The sequence below is a fragment of the Corvus cornix genome, chromosome 3 (assembly GCF_000738735.6).
Source record: "Corvus cornix cornix isolate S_Up_H32 chromosome 3, ASM73873v5, whole genome shotgun sequence".
NCBI lineage: Eukaryota > Metazoa > Chordata > Aves > Passeriformes > Corvidae > Corvus > Corvus cornix.
The window spans coordinates 12,161,642-12,180,193 of record NC_047056.1 but is presented as its reverse complement, the minus strand read 5'-3'; the positions used below and the strand labels follow the sequence as shown (position 1 = coordinate 12,180,193).

General features: G+C 39.6%; 1 protein-coding gene across 3 annotated transcripts in view; it reads left to right on the top strand.

Moving 5' to 3' along the window:
• Positions 1 to 18,346, top strand: part of SOS1 (SOS Ras/Rac guanine nucleotide exchange factor 1) — a 43,749-nt gene extending 25,403 nt beyond the window's left edge. For all 3 annotated transcript variants that reach the window (XM_039568747.1, XM_010411060.4, XM_010411059.3), the window contains 14 exons: positions 1,870 to 1,997; positions 2,774 to 3,429; positions 7,776 to 7,857; positions 8,078 to 8,200; positions 8,359 to 8,462; positions 9,573 to 9,795; positions 10,450 to 10,569; positions 10,884 to 11,046; positions 11,385 to 11,502; positions 12,758 to 12,930; positions 13,847 to 13,963; positions 14,125 to 14,389; positions 15,435 to 15,553; positions 16,759 to 18,346. In XM_039568747.1, the coding sequence (XP_039424681.1) occupies positions 1,870 to 1,997; positions 2,774 to 3,429; positions 7,776 to 7,857; positions 8,078 to 8,200; positions 8,359 to 8,462; positions 9,573 to 9,795; positions 10,450 to 10,569; positions 10,884 to 11,046; positions 11,385 to 11,502; positions 12,758 to 12,930; positions 13,847 to 13,963; positions 14,125 to 14,389; positions 15,435 to 15,553; positions 16,759 to 17,262 (2,895 nt within the window). In that variant the 3' untranslated portion in view covers positions 17,263 to 18,346. The remainder of the gene's footprint in view (positions 1 to 1,869; positions 1,998 to 2,773; positions 3,430 to 7,775; positions 7,858 to 8,077; positions 8,201 to 8,358; positions 8,463 to 9,572; positions 9,796 to 10,449; positions 10,570 to 10,883; positions 11,047 to 11,384; positions 11,503 to 12,757; positions 12,931 to 13,846; positions 13,964 to 14,124; positions 14,390 to 15,434; positions 15,554 to 16,758) is intronic.
• The last annotated feature ends 206 nt before the right edge of the window (positions 18,347 to 18,552 follow it).

Sequence of the window (18,552 nt, the reverse complement as noted above, 5' to 3'; positions counted from 1 at the left end):
CTTTCTCTATATGCGGATAGGTATTTTGCTTTGGGACATGGACTGTTCTGTGATGAACACCCACATTTTTGCAATTGGAGAGAGGTTTCTGTAAAAAGTAACGTAAGAGCAGAATGCTTTGCAGTAATGAATGTTAATCTGTACTAGTCTGTTTCTGAATAGAATGTACAGAATATTGTAGGACTTGATAAGGCTTATTTTCAAGGCTAAAACAATCTCTGCCACTGTTGAAGATTAGCAACCCAGATATTATAGGAAATCCAGCCAGACTATTTTGATAGAAGTTTGCAAAAAGGCAGCACACAAGGCAAAGAGCCTTCTCTGAATGCTTGTGCAGGAAAGATGCAAAATCTTAGAGGTAGTTTTTCAAAGCTTTCTTTCAAGACTTCTGCCAGTGGTGCTGTACCTGCCTCATTGCTCTGAAATCCTCTCTGAACCCAGATCTGCAAAACCAAAGCCAAGGGGAGATGATACCTCTACTAAATCTAGAGAGTAGAGGAATATGAAGAGGGTAGTCTGTTCCTTCTTGGAATGATGTCATCTCACCAAGAACTTTTGGGAAGTAATGCTTGTTGTGGTGCATTCTTAGACCTGTTTCAGTGGTTGTTACATGAGTAAGCTCTCACGCCTAATGCTGCTTAGATTGAGAGTATGACAGATGATACTACCTGAGCCAAAGCTGCCCAGAAAAAACTTTGTGGTCATCCTTATGGCTGAAAACACAAATAAAGTAGTCTTTGGCATTGACAGCTATTGCACTGAATGATTAACTCAGGTTAGGGAAAAAATTAATGCTGTTCTCTGACCAATTCAAATACCAGACGTGTCTATGTTGTACTCAGTTGGATTTTGGAGGGCAATACTTACATTTCACACTGGACAGCACAACTGTACTTTTTCGAAGGGTGTCTCATTCTGATTCATTCTGGCCTTTGCTTCATTTCTACTACCAAAACAAATCCTTCAATTGTGTGGAGCTAATTCTTGGTGTGTAATAGTCTAAAATGCTTGTCTGTTAATAGTTCTGAATAAGTTATTTCAGTTTTACATCTAAGCCACAGCTGTAGTCAGCTATTTTTTCACTCATGTGAAACATTTTAATGCTTAAATGAAGATATGAGATGAAAATCTTCAGTTTAAGCAGTCTTAAACATGGCAGATCTTGTTTTATAAAATTTACCTGTCGTAACAATAGTTACACACAAAACATTAGTGTTAACCCGTCTTGTCCAGTTCTAGTTTAGTTTTTAGATTCAAAACTCACTGTGGCTCTGGGCACCTTGATCTCTGTTGGCTCTGCAGTTGTGCTGGAGGTTGGCTGAGATAATCTCCAAGGTCCCCTTCAACCTGATTTATTAATTAAACTGTTATTAGTGAGATGAGAGCCCTTGTAATCTTCTGTTTATAAATGTGATGAAGGAGTTTTGCTTAGCTTTGGGTCCAGCTTGCCTGTTCCGGGGTGTTTACATGTGTCACATACAGACTGATGTGATCTTGTCCTGTAGTATGGTGTGTATAGAGATCTTCCTTGCTTGTTGTTCTTAAGAATTAACACCTGAAATGGGTTCCTTTAAGGAGCTGTAAGGTAAATCAAACCAGGTTGAGATAAATACTGCATGTCTGAGTGTGTTTGTGTCTGGGGGCCCTTAGTGACTGTGCTATATTTTACTGAGATTAAGCTCTTCGCAGAGAGTTGTCTCTCTCACCCGTGTCAGTAACACACCTGGTTATTTCCATTAACTTTTATAACAAGCAGGAGCATGGAAAATCAGCCAATGGTTAGATTTCTTCTTCCTGGGTCAAACTTCTGGATTTGCACGTACCAATATGCTTGTAACACTTCCTGTCTTTGACTTTCAATGTTCACAGCAATTGGAAGAAAAAAGTGAGGATGAAGAGGATAAGGAGTGCTTGAAGCAAGCAATAACTGCCCTGCTAAATCTTCAAAGCAGTATGGAACGGATATGCTCCAAAAGCCTTGCAAAACGAAGGCTTAGGTAAACGTTTCCGGTTTTTCTGCTCTCTGCTCTTAATGCTTTGCTATAAATCCAGGGCTCCCGGTTTCCTCTTTTAGTAAACAATGAACAAAATAGTTTGTGACAAGCCTGCTTTTTCAAAGGAAGTGACATCAAAGCCAAGATAATTTGTTATTGTTTTAAAAGAGTTCTAATTTCTATGTGTCCTTGCAAACTGGTAGTTGAGACGTTCTGAGAATTCACTGGTAAGTAGAAAGTTACAGCATTTGTGGGTTAATTGTGCTCAGATAATAAATATCCACCTAAAAATATTGTAAAAGTATCTTTCTGTGTGGTTAGAAGGGAATGTTCCTGAACTAGAAACTACTCTTAAAATTGTTTCAATGTTTTCTTTGCTAGACAAGTTTTGTGCTGCCAAGAGTAACCTTTAGGCTTGAAAATGAATGCATTTAACAGCTTATTTTTTTCTGAATGTACTCGCTTCAAATAATTGCAATCTAAAATTGTTCTGTTGGTTATGGAAGTGAGTGGCTTCTTGGTCTAAGAAGCACTAACAGCTTGCCTGCCTCTGGTTGCTTGTGTTTAGGTAAAACATCTATTGCTGAAGTAGAAAATTTATCAGATGAGATACTTTAGTCAAGCCTTTGCAATGGTGCTGATACTGAGTGATGAAATTGCATTCTCAGTGGAATCCTCCCTTCTCAGAATTATGATCTGGTGTTTTTGTGTTAGTGGTGGTTGTGTTTTTTCAATACATGTGTACTAATAGGCTGCCTTTCTCCCATCCTCCACTGAAGTGAATCTGCATGCCGGTTCTATACTCAGCAGATGAAGGGGAAGCAGCTAGCAATTAAGAAAATGAATGAAATCCAGAAAAATATTGATGGTTGGGAGGGTAAAGACATTGGACAGTGCTGTAATGAGTTCATCATGGAAGGAACACTCACACGTGTAGGAGCAAAGCACGAGAGACACATATTCCTATTTGATGGCTTGATGATTTGCTGTAAGTCAAATCATGGCCAGCCAAGACTTCCTGGTGCTAGCAATGCAGAATATCGACTGAAGGAGAAGTTCTTCATGCGAAAGGTACAAATCAATGATAAAGATGACACTAATGAGTATAGACATGCTTTTGAAATCATCTTAAAAGATGAGAACAGTGTTATTTTTGCTGCTAAATCAGCTGAAGAGAAAAACAACTGGATGGCAGCATTGATATCTTTGCAATATAGAAGCACGCTGGAAAGGATGTTGGATGTAACAATGTTGCAGGAAGAAAAAGAGGAGCAGATGAGATTTCCAAATCCTGAGCTTTATAGATTTGCAGAACCCGACTCTGAAGAGAATATTGTGTTTGAAGAAAACATGCAGCCCAAATCTGGAATCCCCATCATCAAGGCAGGAACTGTTGTGAAGCTCATCGAGAGGCTGACTTACCACATGTATGCAGGTGAGGCACTTGGTCTGTGCAGCCAAAACTCAAGGTAGCCGCTTGTTCATGCTTCTCTTCCTGTGTTAAATACATGCAGCAAATACATAAAGTGAGTAAAAAGTGAATATGCTTGGCAGTGCACATGGGATATTGCATGTGCATAAGGTTGTTCTCATGCAAGGAATGGGGGTGGGAGCCTGCAGCAATTGAGCTCCAGACAATACTTTTTCCTTTGTGCCCCAGGCTACAAGAACTGCCTTCCCTCCAGACTTCTAAAGCTGGGTGACACAAGGAAGGGCCAGCATGTGGGAGAGGATTATGGGCCCAGTGTTTTCAGTTAAGGGTTGTACTCTATCAGCTATTACCCATGTCTGTGCTAGCTTGTCATGGAAAGACCAATATCAGCCTTGATAGGTGCAGTCACTCGAATACTTTGTCCTCAGAACTTTGCCTTAATCAGAACTTCAGTGAGGATTTGATTTAAGGGCTTGTGACTTAGGGTTTCTGTTTGTGTTGAAGACACATTAAACAAGACATTTACGTGGTTATCCAGGCTCACCTCAGTGTGTGGGGTTCTTGATGGCAGCCCAGGATTTTTGTAAGCTGTGCTGCAAAGCATGGGCTTGTGTTTGGGGTTTGGATTTATTTTTTCTGATTCTATTTGTATGTCAGTTATTCTGAAACTTCGTGCATCTTGGTATTAGTGCTTTTCATATTCAGCAGTTTCTTTTTTTCCTTCCTTTTTACTCTTTACACTCTTAATTGCTGTAGATTGCTCTTCTGCAGCTCAGTCCTAGATACCCTGCATAGATCAGGAATATTTGTTTGAAAGAAGCGAGGAGTAAGCAGAATATAATTTCTGTAGTTTAGTACTCTGTTTACTTTTTTAAATACCTGTAGTTACATCTCTTTGCTCCATTACTTTTCTTGCTCTTTTTTTAATTTCCTTGAATTTTCCTAACATTTACTAGAAAGCCAAATGCAGTATTGTGCTGGCAGTTTTTACCTGTGCAGTTTTGTATCTGCCTTCATTTTCTTGTAACTTTATAAACTTCCAGCTCTTGGCTTTGAATTTTTTAGGCATGGTTTATGACATAATTTTATGGTCTTGAACGTTAAAATCAAACTACTCGGCCTTAGAGAAAGGAAGACACCTTTCTATTATTATTTTTAAATCTAGCATTGTCTTTGCCAAAGAATTAGCAAAAACTGTTGTATGAGAAAACTGAGAATGTGAGTACCGTGAGATGGCCTGAAAGACTTTGACCAAAAGGATAAAAATAGTTGTCTTACAGTGTATTTAGCCTGTCTTTGTAGCCTTAAAGATCTTTAGTGGACCTGATGCTGTGTTGTTACACTGTGCATAATTTCTCAACACTCTTATCTTCTATACCTTCTGTTTTATAGTTGGTTATCTGTGAGGAAAAACATCATTGTTCTCACCATTCTGTGCAGTCTTTTCCAGGGCAGCAAAGAAATAAGAGATAAAGTGACTCAACCAAAAATGCTCTGTTGTACAGGAAACATGGTCCATTTGTGATGCAAATCATTCAGGGTTTTGTTGCATCTTGTGAGATGCAGTGAGTAGGGCAGCAACCCTCCAGAGTAACAGGTTAGCTGTTTCACACATGTATCTGCTGAGTTCAAGGCTTCTTCTCTGAAGACCTGGGAAGATGAGTGCTGTGGTGGTATGTAATCAAACAGCTACAGACTGTAGAAATGCTTTTCTTGCCCCACACAGGATGGTGTATGTGTGATGGTAATCTTAAAAGTCTTTATTGGCTTTGTATTCATATGCCAGAACAGCAAGCCTTTACTTTTCTGAGGCAATTGTTCTGGAATTCAGTGTGACTGGTTATGGCAGCCTTTGATCTGGCAGTCTAAAGACAGTATTTACTATAGCTGTGACTTTTCTCTAGGTTTTTATCTTTGTAGGTCAAGTGGTGTAAGGAATAATTACAGATACAATTGCAGAGGTCATATGAATTTGTTGCAGTTTAGTTAGTTGTTGTAGTCAAATCAGATCTCAACTTTTTTGTCATATGTGAAGATCCACACAGTCCATCTCATTTGTAGATATGGGTGTTGGACCTTTTATTTTTCATCCCTCACCCCCCTGACAATGCACAAACCATTTTATCAGCCAAAATGTCTTTGCTGTGGAACAGGGACAGCTTTAAAGAAACAATGCTGCTGGGGGTGGGAGGTGTCCAGCCATTGCAACAGTTCAGACAGGGAGACAGCCCTGATGGCCGCCTGATCACAGGGTGAGACTGTCCAAACTATCCTGTGGTGGAGCAGCAAAACAGGGAGAAATCTCGTTTGCAAAAGCAGCTTTCTATGTATTTTTACATGAGAGAAATTGCCCTGCAATTAGAAGTTCAGGTTCTGACCCTATTTGCATATGCTGGTGGGTTTTCCTTGTTTTAATGTGTTTCTGCATTCTTTATCTCCTCTTGCCCAATTCTTAAGAGCAGCTGGATTAGGTGGTACCAAGATTTTAAAGTCATGGCATTTTTTTTTTATCTATAGGGCAGCACTCTTCTATTTTTAAAGCTTTGATATGTTAAGAGTGCTTGTGCGTCATCATAGTGTCTGTTTCCTTTCGTAAGGAATTCAAGGGTGATTATTTATAAATCCTCGTAGAACAGTTATTGTTCTTTTTTAGCTTTCAAATTGGCTGCATTGAAGAGAGAATTATCACATGAGCAGACATCCTGGCTAACTAGTGTTGTCTGTATTTTTTTAACACTTACTCATATATTGTACACTATTTTGAGTCACAGTCGTTGCTAGTAAGATAACAAAGTTAGATTTGATTTTCTGATCGACTTCATTTGGAATTCAATATGTATTGTGGATTTATATGCTGACCCTACCTGTAAAAATAACAATAGCTATGACTCAGAGCTTGCAGTGATCTAAAAATGTTAATTGCTATGGAAGCTTTCTTTTTCATGTAGACAAAATCTCTTATTTAGAGTAGATGCTGTGTACAGATTGCAAACTGTGAGAGCGTGAGTTACTGTGCTTCTTTAGCACAGCAGAAATGGTGTATTTCCATGATGAAGATGATGTGAACAAGGATGACCTTCTTTGTGCAAAAAGTATTGGAGTTCTGCCTTTGAAAATAATTTTGGACTGTACAATTTCAAGGACTGGTGGGAGAGGGGTTATGATTAGAGAAATGGAGTAACGAAGGACATGGGAGAAGCAGAATAGCCACTTGTTTAAGAAATGAGAATTATCATGCAACAGAATTGCAAGGAAATACTGTGTTACACGGCATAGTTAGGGTGTGCAACACATCACAGGAAACTGTTGCCCAAATGAACAACTCAGGGAGATCTAAGAAAGGCAGAATGTTCCTTCTAATGGACAAGATGCTGGTAAGGAGTTAAGGAGGATTTTAAAGCAGCTCTTAAAAATCCATATTCCATTTACATCCAACAGAGCATTAAGTCAAATAATGCAGCCTTTTTATCCTACATAGTACAGCCTATAGGAATTCTTTCTTCAAGTGAGCTCCTCTTCAGCCACTCTGTGTTAGGACAGTTATCAACTGGGGTTTGGTTTTAAAATCCGGATAGGGCTTTAATATGCAAAAAAATGCAAATTGCTGTTGCCATTTGCTCATTAATTCTGTTCAGGTATAACAGTGTTAACCTTGTTTCTAGTCAGCTCTGTGCAGTGCCAGTGAGCTGTCACTGCATTTCCTCATATTTGTAGAGAAATGGGTTTGCTTTTGTAATTATGGGAGACACTTTGGTTTTCTGTTTTGAATACTTGATTGTTTTTAAAAACATTTTCATATTTTAGATGAATTGATACGTAGTTAGTCAATTAAAATGAAATTGGTTGATTTTCTTGAAGTGAAATAAATATGACCTCAAACATAGCTGTCAGATGAAAAAATACCTAGGCTGCCTAACCATGACTGGTTATCAAATGTGCCAGTTTAGGGGAAACATTCTTCCCTGGAAGAGGCCATTTCTACCCAATGCAAAGTTATTTGATGTGTTTTTTGAGTTCTCGTGTCCCAATCACTGTCAAAACTAAAGTTGTTTACTCGTGAATAAAATCATGTATTCATTAATTTCAAAGTCATTGGAAAAGAATCCTGTCTTTTAACAATTGAAGGGGGGAAAAAAAGTTGCTGTGAACCTCCAACAGAATGAAAATTATTTTTAAGTTCTGCTTCATATTGTTTTAGGAGATGTTACCAAAGCCATTTTGGGTTACATAATCTTCTCTGTAAATTGATAGGGTGACATCCTTAATTTTAAAGGATAATTGAAGTTATTGTAAAGGGAAAAAAAATCAGGTAATTGCTGACATAAGTGTAAAATTATTCTTTGTCTTAGATCCCAACTTTGTTCGGACTTTTCTCACAACATATAGATCCTTCTGTAGACCTCAAGAGTTGCTGAGTTTGCTAATAGAAAGGTATGCCACTGTTAAAAATATGTTCTTATGAAGTGCATTTTGTTTCTTTCTTCGTGGAGCGTGTAAGATTCTGGCTTTCCAGTTGGTTTTGATTCACTTCAAACACCTTTTAAAAAGTTGTCCAATTCAAGGATTGCCAGTAAAATGTACAAGTTTATATCCAAAAGTTTGTGCCCAAGACTGGTGTAATAGATGGCCTTACACCCATCTTCTGTGCTAGATTTGAAATTCCAGAGCCTGAGCCAACGGAAGCCGACCGTATTGCCATGGAGAATGGAGACCAGCCCCTTAGTGCAGAGCTGAAAAGATTTAGGAAAGAGTACATTCAACCTGTGCAGCTACGGTGAGTGTTGCATCACTGTGAGCCCCTCTGAATTCCTTCTGAGGTGTCACCTTCTGGCTGCACTGGCTCTTCATGATTCCAGTGACCTTCCTTGCAGCTGCTTTGATAGGGAAGATAGACTGAGGTGTAGAGTGTTTGTTTATTCTTTATTTTTGCAGAGTATTAAATGTGTGTCGACACTGGGTAGAGCACCACTTCTATGACTTTGAAAGAGATGCTGATCTTCTGAAACGTTTGGAGGAGTTCATTGGAACAGTAAGAGGTATTTACAGTTTCCTAAGTGCTGATATTTATCCTAAAACATCCCTTTTCAAAGATATGGAATGTGATCAATTCTGCTTTCAGGAAAAACAGGACTGACTGCTTATTAAATACTTCATAAAGAGCATGAAATAAACTTTCATTAAGCCCACACACACACACACACACACACTATTATTAAAAAATCTGGCTCCTTTTCAGAATAGTGATTGTTATTTACATAAATTACGGGGTTTGTTGTAAAGGGACTGAAATAATGCAAAATAATAAGAACTGAGTAATGATCAGGGCAGAATAATTGCTTTGATTGACATTTTAAACTTTACACAGGGGGTAATTTTTGTAAAAGGTTGATGGTGGAAACCATTATTTCTTTGAAACAAGAGTTCCCAGCTGCTTCACAGTGCATATTGGAACTGTAGGACACCTTGCAGTTGTGATTGTACAGACTTTTCCTGTTTCCTTTTAAATAAAACCAAGACAGACACAGGAGCAGTTTGTCGGAGAATACTGTGTCAGAGAAGTATTTAATGGTTATTTAGCCATTAAAAAGAGGGGAGAATGAGCCAGCTAGTTCAATAGATGGTACTGGTAGGTTTTCAATGGACTTGTGCATGAAATTCTTATGGTGCAGAGCTTAAAAGGCATTTGGCCTTTCAGTTTTGTTCTCAGCTTTGATGGTAAATGCAGTACAGGAAGAAGCTTCTCCCTGTTTGTTATTTTGACTTTCTAGGTTATCTGAGGTAATCATGTGCTCTTGCCCAGACTATTAAGTTCAAGGTGTTTGCAGAAGTGCATTTTGGGCAAAAGAAGGTTTGTTCCCAAAAAACTCACTGTAAACTCAGAAAAGAAAGAAAAGCACCTAAATCAGAGCTGGAGCCTAATTTGGGTGTTCTAATTTGTGCTTGGGCAAAATTGCACTTGTCGTTGGCTGTGTAGGAATTCTTTCTATCTTTGAACACTTCCACACTTGTGTGAGAGCTCCAATCCTACAGAATATATTATTCCTTTGATGTAGTAAGTTTTGGGGTTAAATCCAAAGATTTCTGAATCATACTGATATCTTAGGAAAAACAGTATTATCGAAATAGTAATTTTCTCTGTGTGCCAGGCAAAGCCATGAAGAAGTGGGTTGAATCCATCACAAAGATAATCAACAGGAAAAAGCAGGCACAAGCCATTGGGCCGAGCCACAACATCACTTTTGAGAGTCCCCCTCCAGCAATTGAGTGGCACATAAGCAAACCAGGCCACACAGAGACTTTTGACTTGCTCACTTTGCATCCCATAGAAATCGCTCGGCAGCTCACTTTACTGGAGTCGGATTTTTACAGGTAACTTCCCTCCACGGAGAAACATGTGGCACAAATCAAAACGTTCTCCATGCCTGAAATTGTTTCTGGGGGCCTCTGATGTGAAGCCCCACAGAAATCAAGGGACTTTACCAGTGGTGTGTATTAATTACTGTTTCTGCAGAAAAAGCCCTCTTAAGTACAACATTTGTTTCATCCTCCCCCAGTTAATGTGCAGTATGTGTGACTGTTGCATACTGTTAGTGGTATTGTGCTCCATCTTTCTCTTGATATTTTCTGAATAGATCAAACTTTGAGAAGTATGAACAGTTATTAAATCAGTTTTCTTCACATCCTGGTTTGTGAAGCAAATTAAGGACCGTGTCAGGTCTCATTAGCTGTCTGTAAGAAATTGTTCAGGCATTGGAAGCTCACATTTTGTTATGGTGAATGAGATGATTTCTTTCTTCATTTAGATGAACAGAGGTGGTTAAGAGTTACATAGATTAAGAAATATCTACAGTCTAAAAAAGAAGCATAGAAATATCAGTCATTTAGTCATGATGGGAGTGATACCTTAAGAATTTATTTCTAAATATGAATTCCAAATTCAGTGAAAATCAAGAGGGTTTGGAGAAATAATATTTTCTTTCCTGCTTTTAATTACATTTTTTGATAATGCATCTACTTTTCTAGAGCTGTGCAGCCATCTGAACTAGTTGGAAGTGTGTGGACAAAGGAAGATAAAGAAATTAATTCTCCCAACCTTCTCAAAATGATAAGGCATACAACTAACCTAACTTTGTGGTTTGAAAAGTAAGTGACTTTCCTGAATCTGCACCTACTCCATATCTGGATGCTTACAGTCCATTCACAAGTATACTGTGAAGAATCCTGTTCTGAGAGAATTCCTGTTTTGGTGTTTAGGTGCTAAAACCAGTCCCTGTGAGAATTTTAACATAATGGTCTCAAGCTTTTTATTCTTAGAATATTTTCGAATCTCTAAGACATTTTCAGAACTATCTCAAGTAATTTGATAAAATCATATTTGTTTGTGTTGCAACTTAATATCTGATTTTGGAAACCTCATCAGCACTTTAATACAAACCCCAATGTTCTTGTGTATTTAGATGCATTGTAGAAACAGAAAACCTAGAGGAAAGAGTAATTGTAGTGAGCCGGATAATTGAGATCCTGCAAGTTTTTCAAGAGCTAAACAACTTTAATGGTGTCCTTGAGATTGTCAGTGCTATGAACTCCGCAGCAGTTTATAGGTTGGATCACACGTTTGAGGTACAGTGAAATGTTTTCCACTTTTGCTATGGCAGTGTCATGCAGGGTACCTTGGCTGCACTGAAAGCCTGTCTTGTCAGTAAGCATGTGCTTCCAAGGAGCAAGGAAAGTAAATCCCCCAAGAAATTAATCAATCAGGGTGTAAGAGAGAGGGTTTTTTCCTTGGTTTCAGAAGAAAGAAACCTGTCCCCACTTAAGAAAGGCATGTCAGGATGATGGGGCACTGTCCTCGTGGTCCCTGGTTCAAACACCTGTGGGAGTCCATTACTCTCAGTACTGTTGTTGGGCCATGCCTTTACCTTCTCTTTCCAAACAACCTGTTTGGTCTCTCTTTTAAGCAAATTCCAAGTCGCCAGAAGAAGATCTTAGAAGAAGCTTATGAGCTGAGTGAGGACCATTATAAGAAATATTTGGCAAAACTCAGGTCCATTAATCCTCCTTGTGTGCCTTTTTTTGGTGAGTACGTTTGGTTTGGATGAGCTGTGTCCCACATTAATATGAATTTGGAAAGTATTGAGCTAAGGTACTAAACAGAGTATGAGCAATAGAGAGAAAAGTCAGTTTTAACAGGACAGGTGGGTTGGAATTTCAGGTGCCCAGGCGCAAATATGTGAAAAAAACCCCTAAAGTAACTATTCACGGGAGATGTTATTTGCAGTAAAAATAAGTATATCTGCAATATCCTATTTCCGTATTTGTTGATTTTTACTTTGAGTGTGGTTTGAACTGTTGCAACCAGAAATACTCTCAATAGAAGGTGGTCACATTAGAAATATTATTGCCATTGACTGGCAGAGAAAGAAGGATCGCCTTCCTCATCGTGAGTTCCAAGAAATAAAGCTAGAGTCTCATTTCTATTAAAAAGTCTTATTTCTGTAAAAATAAAGTTTGGGAAGAAAGCCTCCTCTTTATCATCAGTCTGAACAGTTCTTCTTTGAAGTAGATTGGTGACATTTAGCAAATTGTGATGTTAAGCACATCTCATTCCTGTTATTAAGCAATCCATTTAAATGTTTGCTGCAGATCAGTTCCAAGTCTGGATATTGCACTTGTCCAACATAGGCTTCGGGCCAAAACTGAAAGAAAATAGTGTTGATGGCTTTTTTGGCCTTTTACAGATTGGGGAAAGATATACTCCAGAGCTCTGCAAAGAAAGATAAGATCAACTAAGAAACCTTCTGTCCTGCTTCAGAGATGAGTAGAGGTTAGCAGGATCACATGTGAATAGCTTCAGTTATTTCTGTCGAGTCATAATGACAATTCCAGATACATGATCTGTGGAGTGGAGAGCACTTTTTGCTTTCTAATCTTCAAATTATTTGATGCAATTATGAAGCCAGGATAAAACCTGAAAATAATTTTTGGAGTTTAGCTGGGGTGTCTAATGGAATAGAGGAGTTAAGAGAAAGCACTCCTGTTCAGTGTCCTCTTTTAGTGTTCAGTTGTGTGAGCTTCCTTAACCACAAGAAAGATGCACAGGCTTTGGGACTTTGATGCAAAAAGGCAGCTTTCTGGAAAAGGCATGTTAAAATACTTAAATTGTTGCCCTTATTGGAAAGTGAAGTGCAATTCTCTTACTGACCATAACAGAGAAGTTTTCTAAATAATTACAGTGCACAAATTAAATTCTTTAAGAATTCCTTGTATTCCAGTTGTGACTTCCTCCTTGTTTTGTACTCTGTGTTGAGAACCTCTTCTGTGTGCCCTTTAGGGATTTACTTAACCAACATTTTGAAAACAGAAGAAGGCAATCCTGAATTTCTCAAGCGACATGGGAAAGACCTTATAAACTTCAGCAAGAGAAGGAAGGTAGCCGAGATAACAGGGGAGATACAGCAGTACCAGAACCAGCCATATTGTTTAAGAGTGGAATTTGACATCAGGGTAAGTGACATGATTTCTTTCTGTGGTGATTCTGTCAGCTGACAGACCATAAGGACAGACTGAATTCACATAGATTCAGTCTGACTGAATCAGAGATGAGCAGAGCTGTCATAAAACCTCTCTTGGGTCTCACTATAAGAAAGGGCAGAAAGCTCAATGCTTGCAGTTTCTTGGGTTTGTTTCATTTTTTTCTCAGCTGTTGGGACATTGATCTTATCGATCAGTGTTAAACAGGAACTGAAACTGGCAGATTCTCCTTGTCCTTCACTCAGTTGCAATTATTTGTCCAGTGAGCCCAGCTGTGTTTTCCTCCTCTGTTACACTGCCTTTATGTTTCCAGGTTTATCTGATAGCACTGTGTTTACATCATGTGTTGATGGTCGTGATGCTCACGTTTTTCTTTCTCCTGGTGTTTGTTTTCCTTGGTCTGAGGTGTTGTCTAAGCAGTGTTCTCTCTGCTTGCTTTCCTTTCTTCCTTTTTTCTTACCATCTTTTGAGCTATATACTTTCAGAGAGTCATAGGACAGGTTATCCTAAGAGATTCTGCAAGGCTTTATTTTATTTGTTCTCCTCAGGCTTTGACAGAATGCTTTGTGGGAGCAGTCTTCCCTACATCAGTGTAAAGATGGATTGTTTGCAGCTTCTTCTGGAAGTGTTTGAGCAAACCTGGTCTGATTTTGCACTGCAGAAAGCATTTAGGGTTGGTAGCACAGTTGGTTTTCAGGCCAAGCATAGCAGTAGCAATGTCCAGAAAAGGGCTGGTGACAAACAGATTTAATAACTTAAAAGTCTGTCATTACCTCTGACTCCAGCATTTTCTCTGTTCTCTTGAACAGTTGGGATCATTTGTGCTGTAGAAACAAGCAGTATTAACAAGCGTCTTAGTTGACAAGTTGTCTGCGTTTTTGTATTGTAGAGATTTTTTGAAAACCTGAATCCAATGGGAAACAGCGTTGAGACAGAATTTACAGATTATCTGTTCAACAAGTCACTGGAGATAGAGCCACGGAATGTCAAGCCTCCTCCAAGATTTGTTAGTATTCAAGTTTGGTAATTTGCTTTTTCAAAAAGTGCTTACATTTGTCTTTTATAGATGGCAAAAGTCATTTTAGATCTTTGACTTCATAAATATAAAGCTCCATTTAAGTGGTCTCACGGCCTTTTGATTTTGGTTGATATCTTCTGTCGTTTCAGCCCAAGAAGTACAGCTACCCCCTCAAGTCCCCAGGTGTTCGTCCCTCTAATCCAAGGCCAGGTACCATGAGACATCCCACACCCCTGCAGCAGGAGCCAAGGAAAATCAGCTACAGCCGCATCCCAGAGACCGAGACGGAAGCCACAGCATCTGCCCCAAACTCCCCCCGCACCCCTCTGACCCCTCCTCCTGCTTCTGCCACTTCCAGCACCACGGACGCCTGCAGCGTGTTCGACTCGGATCCCTCCAGTCCTTTTCATACAAGTACGTGCTCACAGCCAGCCTGCCAGGCATGTGCCAGTCACATTTTGTGGTGTTAGGCAGGGGAAATCAGGTTTAGCCTTCTAAAGTACTGTAAAAAGAATTGCTTTTGTCTCCTTATATTTTCAGTATTTCTTACGCCCTTTTTCTTTAAAAAGTTTTTATTATAAAGGAGAAACTGAACAGAATTAGGGGTGTCACTTAAGGACTGTTACAAGTCTTTGGAGGAGCTGTCAATACTGAAGTCAGACGTAATCTCTAGGGCCCATACATGTCCCAAACAAACTTGTGGGATTTGCTGCCATATGTGTATGTGTGAATGTATTCGGTGAGTATCTGATGGTGAACAGTGAGAATAAAAACTTAATCTTTTGGGGCTGCCTTATTCTGCTGCCTGCAATTCAGAACTGATTTCAGTGTACATGGATGGTTTTCCTGCAGAACTTAAAATCCATGTTTCCTTGCTTTAAATCCATCAGGACCTATCCACACCTCTTTTTCTTCTGTCTTTCCCAACATACAAGGGATCTCATATTTTATGGTGTGCTCTCAGTATTTAATAATGAATATAGGCTCCTTTCACATATGAGGGCTTGCAGAGGTTACTCCTGCATTCAGCTGGTTGCCACAAGGAGGTGAAATGATTTGTTAAAAGCAGAAGTTCCTTAGCAGAGCAGTGCCATTGCAGAGTGTTCAAGCCAGGTCTTTGCAAAGCCTTCGCAAAGGATTTCTTTGTTGTTGGGTCCACTGACTGCAGGTTCAGGGTATTGTTTTAGTGCTGTTGTGACATAAGAAAAAGTTTGTGATGTGGCTTTGGTCTTGGGGATTACTTAAGAATGTTCAGGAACTGATAGTCACAGAGATCTTTGCAGCTCAGAAAAGCAGTTTCTCTGGCAGCTGCAAGTTAGAGGCTTGTTTCATTGTCTTTATTTACCACCTCCTTGATTCATGATGCTTTTTATGAGCTTTATTATTTATGGCACCTCTATTGGCAGCAATATTGAGCCGAAAGTTCATCATTAGCAACATTTTTTTTAATGTCCACTAGGATCTGCTTCTGTGTCATCCATAAACTTTACCAAAACTTCAGATGATGCTCCTGTCCCTCCTCCTGTTCCTCCACGAAGAAGACCAGAATCTGCCCCAGCTGAATCCTCCCCATCAAAAGTAAGTAAGGAGAAAAAAGGTCATTTGTTTTTCTGGGAGAAGAGGGGCAGGGCATGATAGAAAAGTAACTCTTAAAGACAGTACATTTATTTTTTGAAGAACTGTATGAGAAAGAGTAAGCAGCTATGTATTTGAAGCCTTCACACCTCTGCCTCGCTATGTCTTGATCTCAAACAAATGAAAACAGATGGGACCTAAATTTAGGGTTAGAAATGTCTCATCTACTCGTGAGCTATGCTCAGGCCCTTGCATTGCTTTTGAGAACTTGAGGCTTCAGGCAGATGTTTCCATCTGGGATAATTGTTCCAGAGTATCATTTTAGGATATATGAATGGGAGTAAAGAACTGATGAACAGTAATGATGGAAAGTGCTGTACACAATTCAGTCCTCTGGAAAGTTTCACCAGAATACTTGACCCTGATGCTGTGGTGCTCAAGGGCTTGCTTTCCCCTCTTGCTTGCCCATCCTGTCTGCCTGCCTGCTTAAACCGTTGCTACATTTTCCTTTTGCATTTGTCTGGCAGCTGGGATCTGATCCAGCCTTTGTTGCAGACAGTGTCAAATTTCACTTGATTTCAGTGGAAGCTCATTTGTGAATTCAGATTTGAAAATCCCACTCAAAATATATGTCTTTGAAGAGAGCTTCTAAGTGGCTCTTCAGCAGTTATTTTCAGACTACGGGCAACTGTGTTGTCAGTCAGCAGAATTTAACACATCACCAAATTGTATTTGAAAACATTGTGTACGTGATAGGGTGTTGGAGACCAGTTATCCTGTTGTTATGGTCTGCATCTTGGGAACTGTTCACTTCCATAATTCTGACTACTGAACTCCATCTTCTGAGCACAGTTTATTTTTTCCCTGTTTGGCATCATCATCCCTTTTCCTTGTATTCTTGAACAAATATCTGGTGCATTTACCCACTCCAAGTGCTTGTTGCTGGGGAGGTAGTTGAAGATACCCAAACCTCCCCAGCAAGCAGACCTGGAACTAGCAGGGAAATTGTTGCTTTGACCATTCTTTGCCTTGCCCTTGTCCCTCTCTGTGCATCTTCATTCCTTCCATCCTTGGCTGTTAACTCATGTGTTGGTGCACCCCTGTTAAGAGCAACCTGCAGTGCGGGAGGGGCCTTCTGCTTCACAGCAGGGTCTTGTGCTTTGCTGCCGCTCTGGAATTTTACTGAATGAAATGTTTGTGTACCTCAGATTACTTCTGCACACCTGGACAACCCACCAGCAATCCCTCCTAGGCAACCAACCTCTAAAGTGTATTCTCCAAGGTACTCGGTGCCTGATCGGACCTGCATCTCTGACTCCTGTGTTACCACTGCAAACCCTCCCGAGTTACCGCCACGGGAACCTGTGCGAACTCCAGATGTTTTCTCTAGCTCACCACTACACCTCCAGCCTCCACCCCTGGGGAGAAAAAGCGAACTTGGTAACACCTTTTTCCCAAACAGCCCCTCTCCGTTCACGCCTCCTCCCCCCCAGACGCCTTCTCCACATGTAGCACGGAGGCATCTGCCATCGCCGCCTTTGATACCGCAGGATGTGGACCTCCCTTCTGTTGCTGGACCACCCGTTCCTCCACGACAAAGCACTTCTCAACATATCCCAAAGCTTCCTCCAAAAACTTACAAAAGGGAGCACACACACCCATCGATGCATCGGGATGGGCCACCCTTGCTGGAGAATGCCCCCTCCTCCTGAACTGTCCCTCGCGCTGGGAGTCGCATTTTCCTGGTGCTATGTCTGTTGCTGGCAATGGATGCACTGAACCTGGTGGTGTCAAGGAGTTGGGATGTGTATGCCAAACACTAAGAACTCTCCAATGCATTGGAAATGTAGTGTACAGAAATGGAATTGCAAAAACAGACTTTCTAGTGGAAAACCCGGTTAACTTGCTATTCTTGTTTTAGTATGCAGGACATTGTTCTAAAGTAATTGGACAGCTGATTGTACCAGAAAACAGTCTGGAGAGACTTCTTTGGCCAATGAGCAGAGACTGTGTTTGTGTAATGATCAATAATGTCCAGTACAGGAAGGAAAAACAGTCTTGTATCCATCAGTTCCATACAGTGGCACAGTTTTTGGAATGAAAACATTATGCACTTTTTTTAAATCTCAAACAGGGAACTTTATATCCTTCTTAATTTTCCTTTGCTTTACTTACTCCCTGCTTTAAAATACCTTCCTAAAATTATGAGAAGGACTGTGAGGAAGATCTGTGGTACCTAACCGAGCTAGAATTGAGGCAAAGCACTGTATTGCGGTCCTGTTTACAAGTTGTTACAATGAGTAGTAGGGGGTACCTAGGCTTCACCAAAGAGGTACTTTATTATTATTTTCTGAAATACTGTGGTGCCAGTTCAAAAATAAATTTTTGCCAGGAAGCATAATGTCTAATTATTGCTTTCTTTAGATAGAGCTGATGAAAGTCTTACATCATTAAGGTGACAGCGAATTTTTTTTTTAAAAAGCAGCACTATCATCTGAAGCAAATATACTACATTTAGAAGACTGTTAATCTCTGCTAGGTTATGTCATGTTCCTTTTAAGGTTTACTGATAATCCATTTCATGGCTAGTAGCTATTCTTTTTCAGTCATGCCATGAAAACAGTCACTTGTCAACTTCCATAGCTATTGTCATGTTTTACTAACAATAGATTAATCAGCATACATAGAATTGCCTTGCAGTTGCATAAATCGTGTGTATATAGTGAATGTTGCATAAATATACTTGCAGATTGTTTTTAATTTAATTGAAATAAAGATAAAGATATGTTTGGCTGACATATGTTAAATTATTACATGGACAAATGTTCAACTTAGTTTTTCAGTTAAGCACTGAAGGGGATAAAAGCCCATCTTGTGGTACATATTTTTCCCACTTCAATGTATGTATTTTAGTTATAAGAGACTAAAGAGGTGGTTTTGGCATGTTGCAAAATAATAATTCCGTAATATTTGAGAAGCTGGGTTACTCCCAAAGTGAATTA